Raw genomic sequence first — 27,841 nt, 5'->3', positions numbered from 1 at the left:
TGTTCACAGCCTTTTTGTGTTTGCTTTCCCCAAATATTCTAGCAATGAGTTTACTAACAGAACATTCACAGCAACAGTGGATTTTAAGAGAATATCAGAAACAAGACATAACCACAGGTATCTGCACTGAAAACCTGATCCTCAGAGTTATGTACGTCCAATCATGGAACACAAATGCGTCCTATGTTCTTGAATTCAAATTGATTCAGTCACCAATTCTATGGACGACATTGGAAATGAAGAACTTGGGCTTGATCCAAAACGCACTGAAGTCAATGGAAAGACTTTAATAAAGATGAAAGGCTGCATGCACCATTACCAAGGCTTTGGCCAATCCAATCAACCTAAAAACATCTGTTTCGAGGCACACTCATGCAATGACGCATCTAAAATCACCAAGTCTTATTTTCCTACATTCTGATAACAAATATTTCTACAGATTTCAACTTTCAAATGTTTATAAAATAAAGAAATAAAAGTCCTTTTTATGAAAATTTGAACCATACTCGATTTCAGTGTAGTTCCATTGGCTGCAGCAGCATTACTGAACAGTGCCACTGCTATAACTGAGCCTCGCATCTGGCCTCTTGTTAGTCAAGTGTCAATCCAGGGTTACAGTCAAGATCCAAACAAAGTCAACAAAATCAGACTGAAAATACGACTTTTTTTTTTTTTTAAACGAGGGAGGGTAATTAAGTATTGGAACAGCTTGCCAGGGGTTGTGGTGGATTGTCCATCACTGGCAATTTTAAAATCAAGATTGGATGTTTTACTAAAAGGTATTCTCTAATTAAACAGAAAAATGTTTCAGGGAAGTCCTATGGTCTGTGTTATAGAGGTGGTCAGACTAGGTGATCACAGTGGTTCCTTTTGGCCTTAAAATCTACAAACTGAGAGTTAATTGGCCAGATTCTTAGCTAGTGTACATGGGCATAGCTGTGTTAACTTCAATGGAACGACACCAATTCAACTGGAGATCTGGCCCAATACTGGAAAACTTGACATGATCATATCCATAGGAGTACATATGAGGGGAGTCTTGCCTTGTTCTATTGAAACTAATTGCACATGAGGATGAGTGTCCCCTAAGTACTGCAAAAATTTGTAACAAAAACTATTATGGTTCATTGCTGAAAAAAAAAATTCATGTAATGCACTGAATTCTCATCTCACACTTCAGACATTGACTGGTTGACATAGCGGCAGAATTTCAACTCCAATAGGCTTGAATTAGTTTCCAGGCAAAGAGGCAGAGATAAAAGGGGAAGGGATTTATAGAGTTTCTCTGGGTTATTGTCAAAGTTTTTTCTCCTGACTGGTCCAGAGAGAAAGGGCTTAGCTGCAATTTCAACCTCGGTTATTTTCTAACTTGTTACTGAATAAATTCTGGACTTGGCTACATAAGTCAAGGTAAATTTTACTACATTTATGATTTAGATCTTCTCTGAATGTGTGTATTGGTCTGTAGCCTTTGGGTATACTCAGGGCAGATGCATGTGGGATAGCTGCTTTGTCAAAACCAATGCTAAATACATTTCTTTTCAGAATTTGCACAGGGGAACACACTGGTAATGCAACTTTTTTTTTTTCCTTCATCTTTCTTCCACTTCTGTCAGCACAATGTCCAAAATGCCCTGTCTAGTAAGAAGATTATTTTGGAAGAAGGTTAAATATACCAGGCCTGATTCTGATCCAATTTACTTTGGGTTTTGACAGTGGTATGATTTCACTGGAATTGCTCCCAGTTATATTGGTGCATGTGAGATCAGAATCAAGCTCAATAATTAGTTATGTTCTGAACGGAGAACTTTTGCAGGAGGCTTGAAATATATGATGTGTGTTTCATGGAACAGAAATAAAAAGGGATTAACAAATTACAGCTGAATCATTACAGGACCCAAACAGTTACAGAGGATGATCCATGTAGATCTTGTCTGTAAAGTTTTCCATGCATTAGCAACTTGTTCTGTTCTACAGTCCTATGACAGAGTCAATGCAGCCATGGCAACGACTTAGAAACTAGCAAACACTCTTTGCTCCTCCAGATTTATATAAGACTCTGCAATTGATTTTTTTCATCTTTTTTATATAGATCCAAACTCTCTCTCTCTCTCTCCCTCTCCTTCTCTTTCTTTCCATTTTCCTACCTATTCATAGACACACATACCCTATTCCCAGTGCACTCACAGAACACTGAGAAAGTTAGGAAGGGAAGACAGAGAGGTCAAAATTTAACCTTTATTGCTTTTCATACAACTATCAACCCTTGTTTGATGTGCTGGCATCAAGACTCCTCCACATTTTATTTCTTCTAAAGACAAAGACCAACCTGCACTGAGATATCACCAGTGATAATTTCTTGGGACAGCTTTTCTGCAGTCAATTACCAAGGGGTGTTGCAGAAAACATTGCATCCTTGCTACTCCCTCAGGAAGAGGCTAAATATGTCAGTGCTGCATCATGGCTGAGTTCCACTGGCCCAAAGCCCATGAACTCTGAATAGTCATAGTGATTCAGTGCAACTTAGCAGAATTAAACTAATTCTCTTCCCCCCTCCTATGGGTCTCTATTTATAGGAATTTCCTTTAGTTGTCCTTAGATAATTAGGGCTCGATTCCACTCCCATGGAAGTCAATGGCAAAACACCCAATCATGCAGAGTTGAGCTGTATTTTATATTATATAAAAAATGGAAGCATCTTTCTGCATGTATCAAAAGTTTCCAGTTCATCAGTGATTAACCCAGCAGGAGGATCCATTCCACTGCTGGTATAGTTACTTTGTTTAATTTACAGATTTCTTGATATCTCTTGCATCTGATTCTTTGGACATTTCATTACATGTCTTGGGAAATGCTTGGAATCTTTATGGACTGTTCAAATGATAAATGAAAATGTTCTGGAATCTCAACATTTGTGGCTGATACAGATATTTATAACTGTGTTCCACTGAATAAAGATCTTTATACCTCGAGATGATCCTCCAATTTACTATTAGAGCCCTGAGATTCCCACTTATGATCCTCTAACCTTGGGGCCCCATGTCATTTCTACTACATCAAGCAAATCTCACGCCTCCCTATAAATGCTATGGGGATTCATGAGACACAGCATTGCAGGAGACTTCACCTCTCACATCTCCCTCTGGTAGCCCACTCCCAGCTGGTCTCTTCCCCAGACTCCCTTGCTGGGTCTTCTTTAGCTCAGCTCTTAAGCCAACTCACACAATAGTTCAGTCCCTTTGTGGGCTTCAGCTGTAAGCTAATACAGGGTCCTTCACCCCCCCCAGAGCTTGACGAAACAAAAAGGTCCTACACCCCACTGAGATCAACTGCAATTCTTCCCACTTATTAGGGTGCTAATTCCCCCAGGCTCTGTCTTGCTCAGAGTCCAAGTATTACTTAAGTTGGCCTTACATACGCACACCTCTCTCTCTTTTTTTTTTTTGCTCATCACAGACCCTAGCTCAGAGATCCTCTCCACTCTAGGCCCCCCAGTTTTAACCCTGCTCCAGGAGCTTTGTTTTCTTGACCACAGCTAATTCCAAACTACTTCCTCTAAGCCCTTTTCAGAGAGTACAAATTCTGCTTCTCCCTCTTCTGAGGGCCCAGCTCTATTTAAGCAGTGCTCACCTTCCTCCACCACCACAGCTGGGGGTCAGTCTTTCCAATTAAGCCCCATTACACTCAGCTGGGGTCACTAATTAGCCTCATGTTGCCAGCTCATCAGTTAGGCTGACCGACAACTGCTTAGTCTCTTGGGCAAGGCTGTACCCAGGTTGTTTCAAAGGGCTGGCCAGTCAATGACAGTGCCCTGCAGCAGAGGGCAGATGGAATGAAGTTGCTATGTAATTCTTCTTCCCTTGCTTCTGTAAACTATGCTGAATAACAACAGCATTCCAGGGGCCCTACTGCAGATTCAGTTTTGATGATAGATAAGAGGTCTGTGTAATGATAATGCAGCTTGATATCCCAAGCTGCACTACCTCCCTCAAAGTAGGACCATGAGTGGAGAAATATATTGTTTTCCTTTACTGATTTTGGAGGACACTAACCTGAAGAATCTACCATGTTTGCCAGACTCAAACTTCAGATACTTTATCAGCTGGGGGGAAAAGGCAGTTTTTTGGGTTCTGCCACAGCAAAAGGTTTGAGGCTTGAAACACCATCAGAAATGTCAAGTACAAACTGAGTGTTACCTTATTATTATTTATTGTCATGTTTATTTGCCAGAGTGTTCTGGGCACTTTACAGAGATATTAAATGACAAGGATACTGCCCAAAGACCATAGGCCAAAATCCTCAAAGTATTTAGGTGGCTAACTCCCATTGAAATTGATGGTTGTTTGGTGCCTAAATACCTGAGAGGATCTGGGCCTTACAGTTTAATGTGCTGATCCTGCAAAGACTTATGCACTTGCTTACCTTTATATGCATTATTAGTCCCAATTAGACTTGCAGTATGTAAATTAAGCACCTGCATAAGACTTTATAGCATTAAGGTTTAAAGACCCAGTCCCAAAAACACTTACATACATGAATATACTCATGTGGCTAATCCCATTGGCCACTCACATGTGTAAAGTCACTAGTGTGCATAATAGTTTGCAGGATCAGGCCCTAATTTTTAGCTACGGTGGAATGATCAGGTGACAGATGGTAACTGGGGAAGAGGTGAGGTCAAACAAGAATTCAGATAGTAAGGTCATGCTGTGAGTCAGTTTGGTAGGCAGGTGGGGGGTTGTTTTTACATACATATTTATATGAACTCCTGCTCACAGGCCCTGCTTTCCTGGCCTGCTTTCACTTTGTTGGCGGTGTTCCTATTAACACAGCATTATGATTGTTTGTGTTATTGTAGGACCCGAAGGCCCCAGTCAGGATCAGAACCACATTTTGCTAGGCTCTGGACACACATATATATAATGGAAATGTTGTCCCTATCCCCAAAAAACTTCCTAAGATCCCAGTTCTGCAATGTCATCTGTGCTGGCAGACTGCTGCACCCACTGACTTTAATGCAGGTGTGGGACTAAGTGTCTGATGAGAGAAACAACAGACAGATACAGCCAACAGACAGGGGAGCACAAGGCAAAAGTGCAGTCATAATTATTACTGTAATCAGCACTGGTCACAGCACGCCAGCTGTCTAGTCATTGGTGTGTATTTTGTAGCTATCACGGCCAAGGTGAGAGTTACATTTTACATATACATTGTTTGTCCACATTAGAAAGGAGCTCAAGCTACAGAGTTTAGATATGAACTTTCCCAAAGTTTAGAGCAGCTCTGAGCTGCACTTTTGGTTCAGCCCATTTTAGGGATAGGGAACAAATGCAGAATTTGAAGTGTAGGGTGTGTGAGCATGCATATGTGTGTGTATGAATTCAGGGTTTGGGCCTATCTTGAGTATCTATCACACTCTTGAGCAGAGATTGTATCATTTATGCCATAGCCCTCCGTGGGGGATAGTCTGGCTCTATATCACCCAGGAACAAAGAAGAACCACTTAGATTGGGCCTCAAGCAGGCAGATGGTGCCCCAAGCAAATAGAAAGTATAGGGGCAGATTCTGTGCTGTGTGTCCACCCCCAGGGTAATGTAGAGCAGCCCCCCTGGCTGCTCTAACCTATAGCAGTCTTGTCTGGGCTGCCCAATGGCTGCTTTGTAGCCCAGAATCCTGTGTAATGCAAAGTGGTGCATATATGCCCCATCTTGCCCCGATCTGTCCCCTCCAACCCTGCCTAGGCATACCTCCTACACTGAAGATTGCAAGAAGAAATAACAGAGTTGCTTACGTCAGCAGTACCTAGCCTGTTCTGTGCCAGGGTAATTTTCTCACAGCCCTTAGCAGCACCTTTACAGCCCTTATATGCAAAAGGAATGATCCACAGGCGCTGTCGCAAAGCCAGAATCAGCTCCACAGTATCTGCTATTGTTGGAACCTCTTGCACTGCTGCGCAAGAGTGGAGAGGAGTCTTCTTGTCGGCCTCTGCCCTGTGAGGCCAAGGAAAAGTCATTCACAGTCAGGCCCCTGGCTGGCAATCCAGTTAGCTAATCCTCATTACAGGATAGAAAATGATATTGTTTGCACATTGAGCAACCAAAGTGGGCTGTAAACACCCAGCCAACGAGTGGTTTAAAAACTATTGATCAGTCAGTGATTTCACACATTCTTTCACCCACTTTCTCCACATAAAGACAAATGACTGATTACAGGCCAGGGTGGACACTAACTCAGGGTTCGGTATCACGTCCTCTCCCATCTTATGCTGCATCCCTCACTCACACCGGCCATCTTTATTCATGTCAGCAGTCCCACTGACGTCACTGTGAGTATTCATGTGAGTCAGGCCGACTCAGGTATGGAAGGGTTGCAGGATACAGCCTCGGCATAGTTTCATGTTGCCCAGTGTACCTGGTTCTGACTGGATGAAGTGCATGAAAGCATCATTGGCTTCATCTCAGCTCTTTAACTCCTCTATGTGGAGTACTTCACTGAGAAATGGCCATTACGGATTGATTGATCGATTGATTAATTAGCAGCACCATCATAGCAATGTCAAAAGAAGCCAAAAAGTATTTTTCCATTTTAAACTGAGCTGTATGATTACCACAAGAGCCCAGTGTTATATAATCCAGTCAAGCAGTGCCTGCTTTAGATTTAAGGAGAAAAGCCCAAAATGTCTTCCCTTTTCAGAAACAAGGAAAAGATTTTTTACTGGTGTTTCTTACTCTACCCCACAAGCAGAGATATTGTTACTATTTCATTTTGCTGGTCCAAAAATTTTAGCTGTTTATTCTGTTGTGCATAGCAGGGGCTCACTGTAGTCATAGCAATGGAAGAGTAGAGAGAGAGAGAGTTCCACTGGGCACTCAGAAGAGCTGGACTAACAATACAGCCCATGAGCCCCCCCCAGGACCCAACCCTGTATTCCTTCACACGCCGTATTGTAAAAGAACTGGGCCAAAGTGGCTACTGGCATAAGCAGGCACAACTCCATTAAAATCACACACTACTGGACTCTGTGGGCTTTGTGGCCTTTGATCTGTGTTCCCCTCCCCCAACTGCCCTCCACCCACCCAAATGTCCACTAAACTTTTTGCATCAGACAGCTTCAAATAGTTATAACCAAACCTTGACACACTTTTTCTGAAAGAAAACCTCCAAATTCCACCATTCTCGAGTTTATATTTGTCCTTTTAGAGACCTGGAAAACATGAAGACTCTGACTTTCTTCATTTGCCTTGTGGGATCAGCTTTTGCTATTCCGGTAAGTTCTCTTCAATCAATCACTTACCATGCATTTGAATTTTCATGTATTGAGATCATTGTGCTCTAGTGTCTCCCAGTGACTTGTTAAAGATTTTGTTAATATGCAGGTTTTAATCCCATTTTCTATTGTAGACCTATCCCTTAATGTACAAACTTGGAATCCGTGGGCAGAAAAATTCAGAAAAGGTATTTGTTTCTTCTTCTTTGAGTACCAGACTACAACATAATACTGAGTTCCAATACATGAAACACATTTCTGTATATGTATTTGTTTGCAGGTTCATTTAGGTCAAGTAGTTCCCTCACGTGAATTACTATGAAACTCCTCACCCTTCACATGTCAGTTAGCCAATGGCAGAAAAGCATGCTCAAAGATCCTGATAAGATCTCTTATGCATCCTAAAAGCTGTCCTCATAGCATTTGGAGAAATTCCCACAACTCATTAATAAATTTAAGCATTATATCTGTGTATTTATTGTAGAAAATAGTGGGTCAAACCAAGGGTCAAATCCTGGTTGCCTTACCCACGCACCCCGGTAAAGCTAGCAGGATTTCGGCCCAACTGAGAAACTATTATATGAACAATCATATAGTGGAGACTCTCAAAGGTATCATAACAGTTACTGTACATGAAAATGTCATTTTGATCTAACGTAGCTTTTACTGCTCATTGTTCGTACTTGAAACAGGTGAGTCTAATCGAAGACGGGCAGAATGCTGCTGTTGAGCTAGACCCTCCTCTGGTGTCAGTGGACACCGACTGAAGCTCAGTCTCATGTTTTCATATTTAGAGAGGGGCCCAAACCAGACCTCTGTCTCTTACTCCCCTACCCTCTGAACTTCGGTGGTTCAGAAAGAAATGGAGCCTGTAGCCTGTGATGTTTTGTAAAAAAAAAAAAAAAAAAAACACAAATTTTTCTAGAGCCAAATGCAAAATCCAGCCTCCCTCTGCCTACCTTTTGTTATGAGTTACGTCCTGCTCCTAACAGGTTTCCAGGTAAGTTACCTACCATTACACATGGTGCTCTGGATTGTTTTACAGGTTATAAAGGCGGGCGGGGGGGGGGGGGGGAGTGAGAAATGACTTTTACTATTTCATAATGTATCCATCAGAACAATTTACAGTATAACTAATTTTTTCAGATAAATTTCAGGTTCATGCCAGACAATTCCCAGGCTGTAACTGTCTCTGAGAAACAACATGTAGAGAAGATATTGACAGCAGGACAAAATATTGCAGTACCAATACTGGGTGATTCACTAGTTGCAAGCAAATACGCAACATTTATAGAAGGCCAGTTGCCCTCTGCTAATAGTTAATTGCAGGTACATTTCCTAAATCAGCTATTTGTTTTCACATAACCCAAAAGTTCCCATATGGTTCCTTTAGAAATTGTTAAGCTAAAAGCATATAGAGAGAGTGTTGTAACTAATGTTGTACAAAAAGGTGAAAAGATGTTAATGACATTCATGAAACATTGCCCTAATTTTGTCTTGACCATTTTGCAACATAGAAATTTTGCTTTTTATTCAACTTTTGCAAGATAACCAGTTTACAGTCAAAATATGCAAAAATGCATGTGCAAAGTTTTGCAGTTTAATACCAAAAGATTTTGACTCAAAAATAGTATGTTTGAGGAAAGATGTACTTATTCCTCACTTAAAAAATAGAATTGTGAATTTCATTTTGAATATTTCATACAGAAATATTGTATCTCAGAAGGTGCATTGGGTTAGAGGGAAATGCTAATGAAATATTTTTTATACCAGCTTGGCTTTACAAAATAGAATGCAGTTGACTCACACACAGTCCTATAGCATTAAGTGTTCATTATAAAATGGTCCCAATCCTGTACCCACAGAAGTCAATGGGAGTGTTTTGCCAGTAGCTTAGGCATTTGTAAATATAGTAATCCCATGCACATGAGTAATCCATTGAGGGCAATGAAGTCTGGGCTTTAAATAGGATCAGGGTCAAGCTCTATGGTTTTGATCAGCAAACCTCTGAAGATCTGGAGACTTGGTTCACAAAAACATAAAGAGTTCTACACCTTAATGTGAATGTTCTGCGACCTCCTTTACTTGTAATTCTTTAGCAGTCACTGACTCTTTAGCAGCCCTGCCAACAGAAGAAAGTTCCCTATTGCAGGGCTGTAGGGAAGATAATTGGGAGTGACCAACATCTTAAACTTCCCTCGTGGCCTTCTCTCAGCTCCTTCCTTTCCCTGTCTGGTAGGTAGATGGAAGGAGATGGGTGGGATCCTTAAACCATACTTTTTTCAACTTAAAAAGGTCCAGTGTTGGTTCAGTTCAATGTAGAGTAAAAAACTTTAGGTCAGTTCTGATATTCAACCATTCCTCCCATTCTTGGGTCCCACACTTACATGAGGCTTGATCCTCCAATTTTGCCATTGTCTTCATTGGTTGTAGGATCATCCCCTCAATGCACACATTGATGCTCACAGCTGGTTTTGGTAAGGTATTGCTGGTGCCATCAAATCAAATGGGACTCCTGCTTAAGTCAGCAAGGAAGCAGAGCTGTATCACCGTCATACAGGATAGATATGGTGATCCTTAAATGATAAGGCACAGTTACTACCCAGGAACTACACAGGAAGATACCTAGTCAAGTATTTTAATCTCCTCTCTTCCCATTACCCTCTCTTCCCAACCTGCCTGTTGAACATTTCTTCCAATGCTATTATTGCTAGCACAATATTTATCTTCTAGGATAACTGATCATTACTGCTGACAATGTTTGCAAATACAGGAGCCTAATGTTAGTCAATATTTAGGCACCTAAGCTGAGATTTCCAAAGGAGCCGAAATGAGTCAGAGATCTAACACCTCTATCAGGTCTCAGTAGGATTTAGGTGTCTAACTCCATTGGAAATCCCAGCCCCAAATAAAAATGGGTTGATTGTCAAACTTACTGAGCACCCACAAATCCACTGATGTCACAGGTTTCAGAGTAACAGCCATATTAGTCTGTATTCACAAAAAGAAAAGGAGGACTTGTGGCACCTTAGAGACTAACCAATTTATTTGAGCATAAGCTTTCGTGAGCTACAGCTCACTTCATCTGATGCATACTGTGGAAACTGCAGAAGACATTATATACACAGAGACCATGAAACAATACCTCCTCCCACCCCACTCTCCTGCTGGTAATAGCTTATCTAAAGTGATCATTCTCCTTACAATGTGTATGATAATCAAGGTGGGCCATTTCCAGCACAAATCCAGGTTTTCTCACCCCCCCCTCCAAAAACCACACACGCAAACTCACTCTCCTGCTGGTAATAGCTTATCCAAAGTGACCACTCTCCTTACAATGTGTATGATAATCAAGGGGGGCCATTTCCAGCACAAATCCAGGTTTTCTCACCCTCCCCCCACCCCCATACACACACAAACTCACTCTCCTGCTGGTAATAGCTCATCCAAAGTGACCACTCTCCCTACAATGTGCATGATAATCAAGGTGGGCCATTTCCAGCACAAATCCAGGTTTTCTCACCCCCCCCCCCCCACACACACAAACTCACTCTTCTGCTGGTAATAGCTCATCCAAACTGACCACTCTCCTTACAATGTGTATGATAATCAAGATGGACCATTTCCAGCATAAATCCAAGTTTAACCAGAACGTCTGGGGGGGGGGGGGGGGACGGTTAGGAAAAAACAAGGGGGAATAGGCTACCTTGCATAATGACTTAGCCACTCCCAGTCTCTATTTAAGCCTAAATTAATAGTATCCAATTTGCAAATGAATTCCAATTCAGCAGTTTCTCGCTGGAGTCTGGATTTGAAGTTTTTTTGTTGTAAGATAGCGACCTTCATGTCTGTAATTGCGTGACCAGAGAGATTGAAGTGTTCTCCGACTGATTTATGAATGTTATAACTCAGGCCCTACGCTACCAGCACTCCCAGCTACCTTCGAGACACCACTGACTTCCTGAGGAAACTACAATCCAGTAACACGGCTGTTACTCTGAAACCTGTCATTATGCAAGGCACTGCATTTAGCCGTATGGAGTGGAAATCAACTGCATGAAAAAACTTGTACAGATACAGACAGACATCATCTTCCTTTCCAAATGCAAACAGATGGACATCGTACCAAACGGACTGAAGGTAAAAAATCCATTACAATCTACATACCACACAGACTATGCTGACAGCTTGTGCCACACGCTCTCAAAGAAACTGCGGAATCACCTGATCAACATCCTCTACAGCAAACAGGGAAAGATTAAGAATGAGCTCTCAAAAATGGATACTCTCATAAAAAACCAACCTTCTACGCAAAGTTCCTCGTGGCTGGAATTTACTAAAACTAGACAAGCCATTTACAACGCACACTTTGCTTCTCTACAAAAGAAAAAGGACACTAAACTTTCTAAACTACTACATGCTACAAGGGGCCACAGCAATGGTTCCCTCAACCCACCCAGCAATATTGTTAACCTAGCCAACTATACTCTCAGCCCAGCAGAAGCAGCTGTCCTATCTCGGGGCCTCTCCTTCTGCCCCTCCACCCCCACGAACATGATACAGTTCTGTGGTGACCTAGAATCCTATTTTCGACGTCTCAGACTCAAGGAATATTTCCAAAATACCTCTGAACAACATACTAATCCACAGAGGCCTCCCTACCAACATTACAAAAAGAAGGATTCTAGGTGGACTCCTCCTGAAGGTCGAAACAGCAGACTGGACTTCTACATAGAGTGCTTCCGCCGATGTGCACGGGCTGAAATTGTGGAAAAGCAGCATCACTTGCCCTATAACCTCAGCCGTGCAGAACACAATGCCATCCACAGCCTCAGAAACAACTCTGACATTATAATCAAAAAGGCTGACAAAGGAGGTGCTGTTGTCATCATGAATAGATTGGAATATGAACAAGAGGCTGCTCGGCAGCTCTCCAACACCACTTTCTACAAGCCATTACCCTATGATCCCACTGAGAGTTACCAAAAGCAACTACAGCATTTGCTCAAGAAACTTCCTGAAAAAGCACAAGATCAAATCCGCAGAGACATACCCCTGGAACCCCGACCTGGGATATTCTATCTACTACCCAAGATCCATAAACCTGGAAATCCTGGGCACCCCATCATCTCAGGCATCGGCACCCTGACAGCAGGATTGTCTGGCTATGTAGACTCCCTCCTCAGGCCCTACGCTACCAGCACTCCCAGCTACCTTCGAGACACCACTGACTTCCTGGGGAGTCACTTCCATCGGTGATCTTCCTGATAACACCATCCTGGCCACTATGGATGTGGAAGCCCTCTACACCAACATTCCACACAAAGATGGACTACATGCCGTCAAGAACACTATCCCTGATAATGTCACGGCTAACCTGGTGGCTGAACTTTGTGACTTTGTCCTTACCCATAACTATTTTACATTTGGGGACAATGTATACCTTCAGATCAGCGGCACTGCTATGGGTACCAGCATGGCCCCACAGTATGCCAACATTTTTATGGCTGATTTAGAACAACGCTTCCTCAGCTCTCGTCCCCTAACGCCCCTACTCTACTTGCGCTATATTGATAACATTTTCATCATCTGGACCCATGGAAAAGAAGCCCTTGAGGAATTCCACCATGATTTCAACAATTTCCATCCCACCATCAACCTCAGCCTGGTCCAGTCCACACAAGAGATCCACTTCCTGGACACTACAGTGCTAATAAACAATGGTCACATAAACACCACCCTATACCGGAAACCTACTGACCGCTATTCCTACCTACATGCCTCCAGCTTTCACCCAGACCACACCACACGATCCATCGTCTACAGCCAAGCTCTGCGATACAACCGCATTTGCTCCAACCCCTCAGACAGAGACAAACACCTACAAGATCTCTATCAAGCATTCTTACAACTACAATACCCACCTGCGGAAGTGAAGAAACAGATTGATAGAGCCAGAAGAGTTCCCAGAAGTCACCTACTACAGGACAGGCCTAACAAAGAAAATAACAGAACGCCACTAGCCGTCACCTTCAGCCCCCAACTAAAACCCCTCCAACGCATTATTAAGGATCTACAACCTATCCTGAAGGATGACCCAACACTCTCACAAATCTTGGGAGACAGGCCAGTCCTTGCCTACAGACAGCCCCCCAACCTGAAGCAAATACTCACCAACAACCACATACCACACAACAGAACCACTAACCCAGGAACCTATCCTTGCAACAAAGCCCGTTGCCAACTGTGCCCACATATCTATTCAGGGGACACCATCACAGGGCCTAATAACATCAGCCACACTATCAGAGGCTCGTTCACCTGCACATCCACCAATGTGATACATACCATCATGTGCCAGCAATGCCCCTCTGCCATGTACATTGGTCAAACTGGACAGTCTCTACGTAAAAGAATAAATGGACACAAATCAGATGTCAAGAATTATAACATTCATAAACCAGTCGGGGAACACTTCAATCTCTCTGGTCACGCAATTACAAACATGAAGGTCGCTATCTTACAACAAAAAAACTTCAAATCCAGACTCCAGCGAGAAACTGCTGAATTGGAATTCATTTGCAAATTGGATACTATTAATTTAGGCTTAAATAGAGACTGGAAGTGGCTAAGTCATTATGCAAGGTAGCCTATTCCCCCTTGTTTTTTCCTAACCCTCCCCCCCCCACCCCAGACGTTCTGGTTAAACTTGGATTTATGCTGGAAATGGTCCACCTTGATTATCATACACATTGTAAGGAGAGTGGTCAGTTTGGATGAGCTATTACCAGCAGGAGAGTGAGTTTGTGTGGGGGGGGGGGGGTGAGAAAACCTGGATTTGTGCTGGAAATGGCCCACCTTGATTATCATGCACATTGTAGGGAGAGTGGTCACTTTGGATGAGCTATTACCAGCAGGAGAGTGAGTTTGTGTGTGTATGGGGATGGGGGGGGGTGAGAAAACCTGGATTTGTGCTGGAAATGGCCCACCTTGATTATCATACACATTGTAAGGAGAGTGGTCACTTTGGATAAGCTATTACCAGCAGGAGAGTGAGTTTGTGTGTGTGGTTTTTGGAGCGGGGGGGCGGTGAGAAAACCTGGATTTGTGCTGGAAATGGCCCACCTTGATTATCATACACATTGTAAGGAGAGTGGTCACTTTGGATGGGCTATTACCAGCAGGAGAGTGAGTTTGTGGGGGCAGGGGCGGAGGGTGAGAAAACCTGGATTTGTGCTGGAAATGGCCCAACTTGATTATCATACACATTGTAAGGAGAGTGATCACTTTAGATAAGCTATTACCAGCAGGAGAGTGGGGTGGGAGGAGGTATTGTTTCATGGTCTCTGTGTATATAATGTCTTCTGCAGTTTCCACAGTATGCATCAGATGAAGTGAGCTGTAGCTCACGAAAGCTTATGCTCAAATAAATTGGTTAGTCTCTAAGGTGCCACAAGTACTCCTTTTCTTGATGTCACAGGATGTTCCACTAATTTATGCACTGATACATTTTATCCTGTATATTAATTGAGTGAAAATAGCATATTAAATATTGACTTGGAAATACAGTTATAAAATGAAATCTTTATTATACTGTTCAATAAACATGCATTTTTCTTTGGAAGGTTCGAGATACTTCTGAATCTTCAAAGGAGAAAAACACAGAGTCTGAGCAGTATATGAACAGCAATGATGATTTATTCTCAATTCAGGGCAGCAGTGACAGGGAGGAGCACACATTGATGGTGGATGATGAAGACAAGGATGAGTGTAAGACAGCTAACAATCAGGACAGAAACAGTAGTGAGCATCAAGTGAAAAGTAGTCTAGGGCGTATTCACTTCCTTGCTCAGAACATGGGTGTAATGCTGGCTTCTGACAGTCAGGAGAGTGTCTTTGAGAGAAGCAGCAGCCATCAATCTAAACGTGAGCATTATCAGTTCAAGAATGATGTTCAGAAAAGCAATACGGCTAGCGATGATCAGGAAAACCCAGGGCAGGGTCTCACAGTTGGTCAGGAACAAGACACATGGAAATATAATAAAAATCCCATTGGACTATTTGAAAACAACAGTGAAGGTGGTGAAGAAATGGACGAGGAAGAGGAGGAGGAGACAGAGAAATGGGCTGAAACTGGCTACCGAGACAGGAGGCAAAAAGCCCATGTGAAAATTCAAGAGGATCTCTACAGGAGTGAGCAGAATAAAGATAGCAGCCAATCTGATGAAATGCTGAGAGATGCCAGTCAGCCTCTCCAGATAATTAAGAGGCAGGATGAGGAATTTGAAGAGACTGACCAAAAAGAAGAAGAGGAGGGATAATACCCCAGCACAGTCCCATAAATGAGAAGAGGTGACTATCTCACCAAAAAGTACTGAACAAGATCAGAATGCTAAATGGCAAAGCCAGGAGGATGAAGATAGGTTCCAAGATAGTACCCAGAGCATTAGTGACCACGAGGAAGTGGTGAAAAGACTGAATCCACAAAAAGCTGCTGCATGTATGGAGGCCAGCAATGTTGAGGACAACAGTGATGATAACAATGATGATGATTCTAATAATGATGCTGACAGTGATGAAGATGATTTCAACAAAAGCCAGAAGGAAGCAGCCTACCACAAGGGTGAATGAATTCAGAGTAATGATCACAGAAGCATCAGTTCTGAGGAGCCGGGGGAAGGAAAGGATGAAGATGAAGTGTGGTGACGAATGAGACAGAGGATGACCAAAATGTCAACATTAAACACCTCATTCACTTTGAACAAGATTATTATAGTCATGAGCCAGCCATTTCTGACAGTGAGGAACATGAGAAAATAACCAGCCTTGTGCAAAGGAGCATGAACACAATGGAACCCGAAGATAGTGTAAGCGTCTTTAAAAAGATGGGTGATAAAAAAGTAAAGCTGTAGCCAAACTTAAGTCCAAGAGAGTTCATAAATTACATAAACAGGGTTCTTTATCCAAATCTTCCTTTTCACATCAATGGGATATATTTCACCCTAGTTTACACAAGCAATCTTCAATCTGGACTAGTAGTACCAGAACACTATACATTTGTGTATTTCCAGTGTTTTTTGAGAGTCAGGTCTTCACTGTGAACATATATAGTGAATTTCAACCAGGATACCAATCTAACACCCGTCTGTAAAACGTCTGCTCTGTGCATTAGGCTTAAATCAATGTCCTAAAAAATAAGCCACTGCTGTTTACTAGATGTAAACACGTGGCTCAGAGAGAGAGAATGATTCGAAAAGGCATCTGCTGTCCCTCTCTAATTGCTCTGTGAATGCTTTGCAGTTTTTGTTGTTTACAATTTATTTTAAGATTAGACTGTCCTCATATTATATGTAACAATCCTTTATTTTCCCTGGTGTCTGCAGCATAAGAACATAGCTGATCCACTACAAGTTTTTATTATTGGTTAACTCTTGATACATTCGTATTCATCTATAAAGGAAGATATAGTCTAAGCACAAACAAATATTATACAATAGTTACACAGGTTTACTTTTCATTTTTAAGTATTATACTTGTATATAACTTAGATATAGCCCCTCAGCTCCTGACAAGTTGTATGAGGGCACTTGGTGTCACAAAGGTTGGGCACCTCTGGTATAGACTCTTAGAGCCCCCCTCTTAACTTGTAGCCCAGTGGTTAGGATACTCACTAAGAGGTGGGTGACCACTGGTTTATGATCCCCATCCATCAGAGCAGGAGAAGGAATTTTATCTGGAATCTGCCACCACGCAGGTGACACTGGGCTCTGAGATACTTTGATGTGGGGCACCCTCCATCTCTCCTGTGGAAGCTGTTCCACTTTGGAGCAGGGGGACTGGATCCTGGATCTCCCATGTGAGGGCTCTAACCACCAGGCTACACAGTCATTCCCATTGCTATTTTTAGCCATGCCAGCTAGATTAAAGCTAGTGCAGGTATGTCTACCCAAGCTGAAATCACACCTTCAACTGCAGTGTAGAAATTCCCTATGACCCCGATCGTGTAAATACTATGTATATGCTCAACTTTAGACATAGGAGTCATCCTCTGAATAGGTCCTATGAAGTCAATGGGACCTCTCATATGCTTAAAATTAAGCATAGGTTTAAGCATTTGCAGAATTAAGCCAAAGACAGAAGGGGCAAATTTTTCAGGCAAAAATACTTATTGGTGCAATTCTGTGCTCATAATTATATTTGATGGTAGTTTAATTCACACAGACACCTAAGCAACTGTCTTACATAGATAATCAGGGAACTGGGCATCCAAGTAACCTAAAGTGTGGTTGTAAATAGCTGCAAGCACAAAATTACAATGGCATTCCCAATTTTACATCACAAAAATAGATGCCAATTTAAGGTTGAGCTGAAAATTTGCTTGTAAGACTCAGACTTTGCTTGGAGATGCTTGAATCTCAGGACTTAATGCATCTCTTGAACCCTTTGTGACTAGAATCCTTTGTGGTTTGTAACAGACATTCCTCCTTGCACGGACTATGAAGTGGACCAGTTCCCTCTCCGGATGAGAGACTGGCTCAAGAACATCCTCATGCAGCTCTATGAGCGTGATCTGGACAGGTCTGGATTTCTATCTGACAAACAGAGGAGTAAAGTGAGTAATTAGTATCAAATAAAACACAGCTGCAGTCATGTCACTTGAGCTGGGCAAATCATGTGTGACACATAATTGACTTAATAAACATAGCCCCTTTTTTCTGTTAGCGAAATGTCTCCAGACAGTTTGGGATTTTTTGTGAATAATTCTTAGTCTGTGGATTGGTTGTGTGAAGTTCTTTGTGACTATTCAGTACATGAAATTCAGAATGTGAGCTGTATGTTTTCATTAGATACCCAGGTTACATGATACATTTCTCTTCCCCAGCTAAATAACTGTAACTCTTCCAAGTTTTTGGTGCAAAGTTCTTGATTTTTGGTGCAAATTCTCACTTTTACAGGTTCAAAATCTGCTTTCCATGAATAATCCCCAATATTTGCATCAATTTGTTCTTTCCAAAGAAATTCCTGCCATGATACTCAGAGCACATGACACAGAAGACTGGGCAAACACAATCAATGCAAAAGGTAATTTAAAATTGGATTGAATAATCATGGGAAATTGTTTGTGGAACTCATCCAGATCTATACACTAATAATTTACAATTAAACAAAACCAGTATTCATTAATGATACGTTTGAGAGCTATGACACTGCAAGGTGCTGTTGACATTCATTGTTCGTTAAAGAGGGAGAGAGCTATTTCAGCTATCCTGTATAATTGCATTGCTATTATTCTGGCATTGTCATACCACTGGAGGTTACAGAGGATTAGTATGGGGTAAGGATGTTATTCCAGTAGGTCTATTCCAGTTCTATTAATGATATCATTGCACCATCTTCTGGCCGGTTAATGATTTATGCGACAAGAGTTGGTGGCCACAGTCTAGTTCCTAGTGGATAGGGGTCATCATCACTAGAAGTGCCACCATAATTGGCAACCTTGCTGGCAGGCTCAACAGAGAAGCCAAGGACTAAACTGGTGCGAACACTGAGCTACTTTCTAGGTGTTTGCTCCTGCGAGATGCTGAACATCTCTTGCAATGAGTGAAAACTGGAGATACTCCGCACCTTGTAGGATTCAGCTCTAAAACCATGGAGACTGTGGCCAGATTCTCAAACGCACTACTGCCACTTTGTGTTGCTCAGAAGGTGCAAGGTGGAGAGACGCTGGCCTTAGCTAGCCAATGGATGATTCCTGTTGCATAGGGGATACAACTTCATTGGCATACACCTGACAAGACTGGCAGAGCCCTCTCCTGTGCCAGCTGCCCCTTTCCCCAACATAGTGGATGTGTCATGAGAGGAAAGTGAGTAGCCAGGGTTTAGCATTGCAGAACGCTGCTGTGCCTATTCACCACTAAGTTACAGACCTTATACAGGTGAGATAAGTTAGATCAAACTCCCAGTTGGGGCAGACTAGTGCGGGATTGAGGAGGCACAACCTGGTCCTTTCACTCTCTTCCCCCTCCACCCACTCAGCACATATATACAGACTCTATAAAGCTGCCATAAACGAGCAGTCAAAGATTCTCTGGGACAGGGGAATCTTATGCTGGAGGCTGAACTAGCACCCAGCAGACCCAGCATCCAGGTGACAGTAATGCGACATACAGCCACTTTACTTCCCAGCAACCCCTGTATCCTGCACTGAGCACACATCATTGCTGGACCTGAAGATCAGGGGCTAGGATTTCAGGTTCAGCTCAGATAAGTATCCAAAGCTTATCTGAAATACCCATATTGCTTAGGTCTGAAGAAATGTGCTGGTAAACATGTAACGACAGGTTCTTTAGTGCAATTTCCAGCCACAAATACTGCAAAAGCACCTCTCGTGATATTTCAAAGATACGGGGGTGGAGAATGAGGATATGTGAATGTTATTCAGACTAGTTCTTCTGTCAGAAAACAACAATCAACTCCTTTATTGGTGTAGGTCAAGAAAATTTATCAGAATGAAAAACGTCTGATGGCTGGAGATCATCCAGTTGAGCTTCTGTTACAGGACTTTGAGAAAAACTATCATATGTACGTGTACCCAGTGCACTGGCAGTTTAGCCAGCTTGATCGGCACCCTGGTGACAGGTAGAAACTGTTTCTATGCTCTGTTCTGATTCATTTTTTAAGTCATGATTGTTCTACTTTACTATGTATTTCAAAAAGTGCAACTATTCTCAATGGCATACATACTGGGCCAGATCCTCAGCTGGTGTAAATTGGCCTCTCTACCGTAACTTCTGTGGTGCATGTAAATGGGATCCTTCACCTCACAGACTTCCTCTGTATGATACTTGTCTGGTTTTACAAGGACACGGGATTTAGCCGCAAATACCCTCTACCCTCCCTAATTTCATAATAAATATATATATAGCACAATTATTGGATTACACAGAAAATATTAAGGGCCTAATCCTGGAACAAAAGCACCAAACTCACCTGGGCTGGATGTTAGTGAGGCTGTGAGAACAACGGAGTAATCCATAGTGGTTTAGGCACCAGTGACGTATTATTGGCTTATTTGTAGTTTCAAAGCTTATATGAACAGAATTATCACAATATTAAAGATATACCAGTTTATTAAGATAGCTAATATTGGATATGCTTTTTATTATCTCCTTGTAACCTTGACATTCTTCACTGACCCTGATTTCTTACCTCCAGAAACAGAGATCATATGCTACCTTTATTTCCTTTCAGGTTATTGACGCACACAGAGCTTGCTCCTTTGCGAGCTTCTCTAGTTCCCATGGAACACTGCATAACTCGTTTTTTCCAGGAGTGAGATGCTGTCAAGAATAAGCATGTCTCTTTGAAGGAGTGGTGCCACTGATTTGGAATTAAAGAAGGTAAAGCCATAAGGCTGAAAGACAGATGGGTAGGGAGAACTGCTCCCTTCACTCTGGCCAGAACATCAGGTTAGCTGTGTTCTGAGGTGAATGAAATGGCGTACAGGGATGATAGAACCTCAGAAGATACAGCATTCTGTGTTGGTTCCAAAATCATGCAAAAGTTTTACATTTGGAGTAATTTCCAACTTATTTTGCAGTGGGTGAAATATCTAATCACATACACAGCGACCTAGCTTGTGCCATGCATGCAAGATCAGAGCAGGAGCTCTATAGGTCTATATATAGACTATAGGTCAGAATCTTATTGATTTCCAATTTGTACCTATATAAACAAGAGAATTTGGCCTTTAAAGGCTGTTTAATGGTTGGCTGTTCAACCCCATGCCCCACTCTTTAGATTCCAGTCCAATAGCAGATGCCTGCAGAGGCACTCTTGCTTTGGTATCTGTATTTTGGGTATCTGCAGTTGGTCGCAGTCAGGCTAAATATTGGATGCTCACGGCCTGATTCTCCACTCACAATTCCTCTCCTGTTTTACCCTGGTCCATTAACTTCCTGATTCACACTGATTTAAGTGAAAGGAGAATCAGGCCTAGAATCAGAATCTGGTGCTCCGTAACACACACATTTACGGCATGGCTCACTTTGCATATAATGTCTTGTTGGTGTCTTCTTCATCTCCATATACCTCTCTAGGAAATCTATCAGTGTTCAGTCAAAAAAACCTGCTTATTTTGGACCCTGCCTATTTCCTGCTGCAATGGTACTGCACTCCATTCTTTTGAAACCATTGACAGTATGGTTACTGTTTCATGTCCCTTACCTACAGTTTGGTCTCACTCATCTTTTTTATAGAAGAGTTTTCCAAAACACTATGTGTTGTTTCTTTCTAAATAAGAATAAGGGGTTCATCTGAGTTATGAATAAATGTTTTCCATTTAGAAATGTTCAGAGACTGAGCCACCTGAGCTTCAGTATTAAAATACTGACAGGATATGAAACTCAAAGATCTTTTTGGCCAGATTCCACATTAGACAAAGATGGGCAGCAGGATGCAAAGATCAGAAATGAAAAGAAAGTGGATACGTTGCCACCTCCTGCCTCCCCCTCAAAATACGGAGAGTCATTTTTAAAAAAAAATACTAAAAGTAGCAGTGAGATGCACATGTAAAAAAAACCCCAAACCTCTTTTCAGCAATAGCACTTGATTTTCCATAGGAGAAGCATAGTCATCTTTTAAAACTTGTCACAAACAGGTCCACAAACTCTTTGGGCCAGGTTCTCAGTTCCTGTTCCATGTGCTGCTCCAGAAAGCTGAAGGTTCCCCTGACATAGGGGACTCCCCATGTGAAATAAAGCCAAAGTAGATGGTTCTATACTATCCCCCTTTCTATGAAGGGGACATTCCAGTCCATGTCCTGAAATGGTGAGGGGAATGACTGGGGTCCCTTGTACTCTGGCAGTCTCCAAGTGGTGGAATGGTCTCAGTCCTACAGGTGTAATTTACGGTAGCCCTGAGACTGCTGTAAGTAATGCAGTGGGCCATTTCAGTCCCACATCAGCCTGAGGACTAAGGAAAAAGAAAGCCAAGCCAACTTCCCCCCTTTCCTTGGTCCTGTATCAAGTGCAACTCGGCAAGACTCAGGGTCTTTTCTTCAGCACCTTCTAGACATGATCAATGCAGGTTGATTGTTTTGGTCAAGTCTCAGAAAAAGCCTTGTGTAGTATTAATGTCTTATCTCATATGACTTCATGTCCTTGCAGGGAGAGGGATCCATATAACAAGTCTTTTCTGCTGCTAACTACTATGATCACATTATACGAAGAAGCCACTTCTATCTGGAACAGTAACCAGTTAAGCAGGAATAGCAATGTTACAGACTATTCCCTCATTTACAATATGATAGTAGGATTTCTGCTACAAAGAAGAAAATACCTGGGATTGAACGAATTTGTTCATACCCCTTTTAGCACCTCCCTGTTTTAGAAAGACTTATTGAGAGCTGGTTTTGAACAGAGCTTTACTTATCAATACACAGAGCTTTTTCTGTTCCTAAACTATTAGCAGCTGTTCCAATGACACCATCTACCAACCACAGTTCTGAGCAACAGGGGTGGGGATGAAGGTACTAAAGGAGTAATAGTCAATGGCATGTGCTGTTCCTAATGGTTCTGTTTGTCCTTCGTGGGTTGGGGTGTCCTTAGTGATTTTGAAAAGGCAAGAGATGATTACTGAACCACAAACACATTGGGAATATATTACATAATGAGAAAGCAGCTTGATTAGAGAAGATATACGATGGATGACACCTCAATTTGATATGAGCATCTGTGTTTGTATAGAGGTGTGAATAAAATAGCCCAGCATCTGAGCCCTGTGAAACTTTAGAAAGAAAGTGCTGACTAGCTAATGATAACCCATTCATGATACAATCATGGGTCTTTCATATTAAAGGTTCAATCATGATGGTAACTTTTTTTCCTTCTTCTCTATTTCACAGAAGACATGGATGAAAACCTCCTGTTTTGAACCTAGCAAGACAGAGTTCCAACACCCTGTCCTCGTACCAGTCAAATCTGTGAAGCCATTATATTTCCATGATACTGATAGATTAACACTTTTGAACAGAGAGCTTACATAAAGATTTTTGTAGACTGACAGGGTTACTCCCAAAGAAAAGAAACAAATAAAAATTCTAAATCAATGAACAGTAGCAGAATTAAAGAACTTCTTGCGTGACATATCTAAACATTTGTTTCCTGCCTGGAGTTTAACAATCCATAATATCTCTCTGTACGCAATAGAAAGAATTGTGCACATGATAGAACTGTTCAGCATACCGTTCTTCAAGTCAACACATATAGTGTGAATTGTGTGGTATACTGCAGAAAACTAGAAATAAGACAACTTTATTTTATCGTCAATGTACTGTATTGCTAGTTTCTTAATATTCTAATAAAGAAAGCATGAAATAAAAGTGTGTTTGGATTTGTTCTTTTTTTAAAACCTTGTTTAAAAGAACAGGCATCAGCACAAATGTTTAATTTAAGTATTATTTTAAACTAATCATGAGGTGAGAAGACAAAATATAGCATGCATTATGTTTCAGGTGACCTCTTTAAAAGTGTCATCACCATCACTTTAACTTTCTTCCTCAGAAGTTCAGCACCCCCAGAGGTGATCTGCCAGTTTTGGTCTGTACTGTACATTAACTCATGATATATATTTCTTTGACCAAGGTTAATAAAGCAGCAATCCTTATTGGGTTTTTTACCCTCCCTCATAAATGTAATAACTATAAAAGCCATTAAAACATGGCCTGCCTATAAAACAAAAACACAACAAAGTGTGAGGGTAATTCCTCTGTTTTGCCTGCAATCAGCAAAAATATTTATTAAAAAAAAATTTAAGCAATAATCTGCCACCCCAAAAGTGTTCTTTTTGTCTTTCAAAACTTTAAAAAAAGTTGGTATCAGCTAACAAACAACCCAAAATACCATCTGTTGCACACAAAAAAAAAAGTGTTTTGTCTTTTATCTTGTGTTGTTTGTCTTATTGCTAGCATTGTTATATATTATGTTACAAAAAAAACCGACCTACTGCATTAACCAAAAAAAAAAAAAAAGCATTTTAACTATATTTACAAAAACAATATTGCAAGAAGGCAAAAATCAAAAAATTCTCATGTAGCAAACACCATATTAAAAAAAATTGGTTTTAAAGCAAAAATTATAAATACTATAAACCTAAAGGTAATTAAAAATAAATTAAGTTCCTTGTCACAACTTCAAAATAGTCTCATGCACAAGCAGGCAAATACCACTATAAACTTAATACAAATAAATCTAAAAAAATCTAAAGCATAAAATATGTGGCGTTGGCTAAACACCACCTCCTCGCTGCTATATAAACAAAAAATACAATTAAAAAATAAAACTGTCTTAGCCATAAAATGTACTAAAATGCAAATTCTTAATTTAGCATCACTTCATGCTAAAGTGACACACAAAATGTTTTGGGTAAATCTAAAAATGTTTAGGTATTAACGCATCTTTTAAAACAATAAAAAAAATCCTTATTTAACACCTACAAATATTAATAAATGCAATATGTTTCCAGCATAATTAAGGCTAATTTGTTATTAGGTAAAATTATTATTAAAATTACTCACCAAAAATCTATAAAAAGAAAAATATAAAACGTAAGCCCACTCCCAAAATTAACCATAAAATCCTTTTGGCTACCCCGGGTTATAAATCAATAAACTAAAAAAAAAAAAATTAAATACCCAAAAATGTACAAAATAAAGCCCTCAAAAATGGGTGTGCTTGAACCTACCTGTCACCACAAAACCATGTAGCAAAAATACCTCATTAAAAACATGTGCAAAACAAACTAAAAATGTAACGCGTTTTATACAACAAACAATGTGTATGCGTTATATCCTAAAAAACAGTATTTTTTAAAAAATACAAATATCAGTCAATAAATAAATGTAATGCCCGTGTATTATATACTAGCAATCACACATACTATTTACCAAAAATAAAAAAAGCACAAAGCACTATAACCACTGCCCCTGTTAATTTCGGTTACCCTTAGCCTAAATTAGAACAATCTAACTAAGCACTTGTTATCAAAAACAAAAATAACTCAATTTTTACAACATACACAAAAAAATATAAAAAAGCGTGTCGTTCAAATATTACATACAAATAAAAACTTGCTAAAAATTGCTAAATCTAAAAAAAAAAAAAAAAAAAAAACCCTAACAGCCTATCACTGGTACAACGTTTTTAAAGGCTGGTCCCCAACCTTTAAAAGCATATTATCTATTATGTTTCACCCATTATTAATTGTGTTAATATTGTCCTGTGTTTGCTTGGTAAAAATGTGTTGTATGTGCTATTAAACACAAAAAAAGTTTGTTAAATTCCAACCACAAGTTCAAATTGTCTCAATATATTGCTATAAAACAATAGTATAAAATATGACCCACTCAAAATTGTTCTTGAGGGGTCAAAAGGGGGACATATAGAAATAAAATTTTATGTTTGTATTTTGTATAATTTAAAATAAAAAATAATAATGTAGCATGTATTGGTATGTATTGGTGTATAATTTAATCACATCCTGCCAGCCACCCTTTTTAAATAGCAAAAAGGAACGGCCTAATGGGCCATTTGGTAAAAATGCATCAGCCAGAATCTGTGTCTGGCTGATTTTAAGGCAGTAGCAAATGTTTTAAGGTCATTACCTTATTGTAGCCATAGCAGTTTTAAAATAAATTTAAAAATGCCATAATTGTTTTCTTGTGCAATGCAACTTAATGTTCCTGTTTAAAATGTTCTGTGTAAATTAATTCTGTTTTATATGTAAATAAAAAATATATGGGTAAAAAAAAAAGTATAAAAGCTATCGCTAAACCAAATATGCACACACACACAAACACAAATGCAAGGGCACCATAAGGCTGCAACAAGCCCCTAATAAAATGTCCAAAAAAGGCAAATTAACAACTTTAAAAATAAAACAAGCACCTATCAATAAAAAACAAAATAGCTGTAATAAAAAATAAAAAAAAAACAATTTAAAAAAAACCAAGCACTCATCAAACAACAATTAATTACAGCATAACGGTGCAAAACTCATTGGTCCCAATAAAAAAAAAAAATCACTACATAAACAGGGTGCCTTGCCATAAAACTTTGGGTTCATCCTGCCAAGACTTCCTCAAAGCATCGTGTTGTAACTGACAAAACCCGGCTCCTTCCTACCCATGATCAACCTAGCTGGCCACTAGATTGATCCGAACTCTGAACTGGTAACTATAACACCGACTGGCAGAACAGAGAGTGAGTGAGTGTGTGTGTGTGTGTGTGTGTGGTGTAATTAAATGCATATGCTAATTGTTGTATCTTCAATAAACGTGGTGTATTGCCTTTCCCCTAAAAAAAAATCTCGTGTGCTTCTTATAAGCATATTACTTTTACAGAGCACATTGCCTATGCTATTCCCATGAAGGAGGATCCCTTCCATGGGACTCTTAGCTTGAAATCTCTTATAGAGGATATAATTTTCTGTCTGTATTTTTGTTTCTGTCTGACCACAGTATACCATTACTTGTCTGCTCTTTCCACTGCTATGAGTCACCTAACCAGCTTCAGTGAATTAGAGGCATAGTTTGTTGACACTTTTATGAAATAATTATACATAAAGGATCTATCCTGCTCTCTAAAGCAGCTAAATCCTCCTACCACCACCACTCCATCCCACACCAAACGCTGTAACCCACACCTGGTGGAAGGGGGAGTTTTATAGAGGTTATGAGGAAGGAATCCTCCTGTAACCTTCCAGGTCACAGAGAGGTAGTACAAATAGCTTCATGGCCCCTCTATAGCCCCAAAGGTGCAGAACATCTGAACACAAAGAGGGCACTGTGACACAAAAATTGGGAGAGTGGTAAACAATGAAGAGGACAGGTCACTGATACAGAGCGAGCTGGATCGCTCGGGAAGCTGGGCGCAAGCAAACAATGTGTGTTTTAATATGGCTAAATAGGCTAGGTAGGCGATACTTACAGGAGGGATGAGTCTATCCCAGGAAACTGAAAAAAGATTTCAGGGTTGTGGTGGATAATCAGCCGAACATGAGCTCCTAGTGTGACGACGTAGCCAAAAGGGCTAATGCAATCCTTGGATGCATAAAAAGGGGAATCCCGGGTAGGAACAGAAATGTTATTTTACTTCTGTATTTGGCACTGGTGCAACCACTGCTGGAACACTGTGTCGAGTTCTAATATCCACAATTCAAGAAGCATGTTGAAAAACTGGAAAGGGTTCAGAGAAGAGCCATAAGAATGATTAAAGGGTTACAGTGATAGCCTCATGCAGCTCAATCTATTTAGCTTAACAAAGAGAAGATCAAGGGGTGACTTGATTACCATCTATACGTAGCTACATGGGAAACAAATATTTGACAATGGGCTCAGAGAAAGGTATAATGCGCCAGTGGCTGGAAGTTGAAGCTAGACAAATTCAGACTGGAAATAAGATGGACGTTTTTAACAGTGAAGGTAATTAACCTGTAAAAACTTGCAGGGCTGGAACCTGGGAGGTTCTGTGATGCTGAGGGCGCAGCATTCCTGCAGCAGGCTAAGGCTGGGCTCCC

At 40.7% G+C, this 27,841-nt stretch overlaps 1 protein-coding gene across 1 annotated transcript; it reads left to right on the top strand.

Annotated features, from left to right (window-relative positions):
• The first annotated feature begins 7,213 nt into the window (after window positions 1-7,213).
• On the top strand, window positions 7,214-20,753 carry SPARCL1 (SPARC like 1). The gene is given in 9 exon segments (XM_007066649.3): window positions 7,214-7,267; window positions 7,402-7,455; window positions 8,414-8,596; window positions 14,893-15,582; window positions 15,584-15,962; window positions 15,965-16,167; window positions 17,721-17,879; window positions 19,758-19,906; window positions 20,519-20,753. Coding segments are annotated over 9 exon segments (2,004 nt in total). The 3' UTR covers window positions 20,652-20,753.
• The last annotated feature ends 7,088 nt before the right edge of the window (window positions 20,754-27,841 follow it).

Source organism: Chelonia mydas, chromosome 4 (genome assembly GCF_015237465.2).
Source record: "Chelonia mydas isolate rCheMyd1 chromosome 4, rCheMyd1.pri.v2, whole genome shotgun sequence".
Taxonomy (NCBI): domain Eukaryota; kingdom Metazoa; phylum Chordata; order Testudines; family Cheloniidae; genus Chelonia; species Chelonia mydas.
This window is presented reverse-complemented; position numbering and strand designations above follow the sequence as displayed.